A 1,637-nucleotide genomic window follows, 5' to 3' on the forward strand; every position below is an offset into this window, starting at 1 on the left:
AGAAGTAGCTGATTTGCTTTTCAAGCCCTGTAAACCAATAAATGGTTACATTCTGCCTGAAACCAAGTTTTTAGTCAAAATAGTCAAAATATGAAATTTGGTTGCAAAAACCTTTCAAACTTGCTGTAGCACTAGCAAATTATTGTATTAAGCACATCTTTGGTGTTTCTGGGACTTGTGATGTAAAACTTTGGAGTTTTCAGCTAAAAACCTTCAGCCCCACCCCCTTATTAAGTATGCAGAAAGTATGTTTAGCTGATTATCTCTGTAGTTGTTCATTCAAGTTTAGTACTTATATTTTTCATAACAAGTAATTGTGCACACCTACCTGCTGATACCAGACAACAATCGGAATTGCACTGCTAACATACTTGAAAAAATCATTTATTTATTTATGTATCAATATGCAATTTCTGTATTGCTAAACCTGGAGTGGATCAAGTGAAAGGACCTTGCCTCATGAACTGCTTCATATTGCATGCCTTCGCTGCATAGTAGTAACAAATTATTATATTTAAAAATATTTTTTTGGCAATTAAAAATAAAAAAATAACATACAGCAATACAACAATGTATTGTCATGCAATATAGTCCAGTGCTCTTGATACTACATAGATTGAATTAGACTAGAATCAAACAGAGAAACATCAAATGGGAAAATATATAATTGATCTTACTTGAACAAACTACTTGATGATATGTCAGCACTGCAGCATAAATCCTAAACTGATACTACAAATCTGTTCATTATTAATATTTCATAATTTGGCATAGATGCAAGAACTTTTTATAGTTTTCCCAATGGAGAAGGTTTCCGGATCGAGTGCTTTAACAGAAAAACCCATGCCATGGCTTGGTGTACAAACCCCCAAGTTCAGTACCTTACACATTTAAATCTTTCTGCTGCAATTATAATACAATTTTAAACTGCTATAAGTGCTGACAAGCATCATGCAGATTGCAGACACATCTATTATTAGTATAACAGTAACTGAAAGTCTTAGGTGCCTTAATTAGAACTACGTAATGCAAGAAAATCTTCTCAACCTGCTTTAACTTCATTTTAGAAATCAGAAATTTACAAAAAAGAAATTTGTGAATCAATCATCAACAATACCATTATTAACGATTACTCAAGAAATCAAGTACAATCATTTTACATTTGACATAGAGATCAATTCCATATTCATCACTTTCAGCTACTGGATTGACATTCATTTCTAAAATGTGGCATAGTACCTCTTGGGGTGAAAAATGGATTTCTGGTACATCTACAACCACTACTTCATCCGGACTATGGTTACCAATTGGTCCATCCCAGTCAAACCCATACTGGCTAGCCTATATAAATAGAGAGAATTACATCTAAAGCAAATGCATGCCATAAATTCTATGTACATTATAATTTAAGAAAATCATGTTTAAGGGTAAAACAAAACTTACATCAATACTGTTTTCAAAAAAATCAGTAGGAAATACAGAAGAGTCAATTCCCTCAATACCGCCAGGAAAACTGGTAGCCCATAATTGCTCAGGTGATAGATTGTGCTCTGAACGCATAGGATGCTTAATCCATGCCTTCTTCCAATTATCAAGACTCTCATTTATCCGGGGCAAGAAAATGTAGTGCAGGCAAA

General features: G+C 33.6%; 1 protein-coding gene across 1 annotated transcript; it reads right to left on the minus strand.

Moving 5' to 3' along the window:
- Positions 1 to 651: 651 nt before the first annotated feature.
- Positions 652 to 1,631, minus strand: LOC109592455 (uncharacterized). Its single transcript, XM_020007886.1, has 2 exons — positions 1,444 to 1,631; positions 652 to 1,341 (listed from the first exon to the last, which is right to left on the minus strand). Exons 1-2 carry the CDS (start codon positions 1,558 to 1,560, stop codon positions 1,123 to 1,125), a joined length of 336 nt encoding a protein of 111 aa, XP_019863445.1. The 5' UTR covers positions 1,561 to 1,631; the 3' UTR covers positions 652 to 1,122.
- Positions 1,632 to 1,637: the final 6 nt, after the last annotated feature.

This window comes from Amphimedon queenslandica, unplaced genomic scaffold, assembly GCF_000090795.2.
Source record: "Amphimedon queenslandica unplaced genomic scaffold, v1.1 AMPQUscaffold_5161_Cont22865, whole genome shotgun sequence".
Lineage (NCBI taxonomy): Eukaryota > Metazoa > Porifera > Demospongiae > Haplosclerida > Niphatidae > Amphimedon > Amphimedon queenslandica.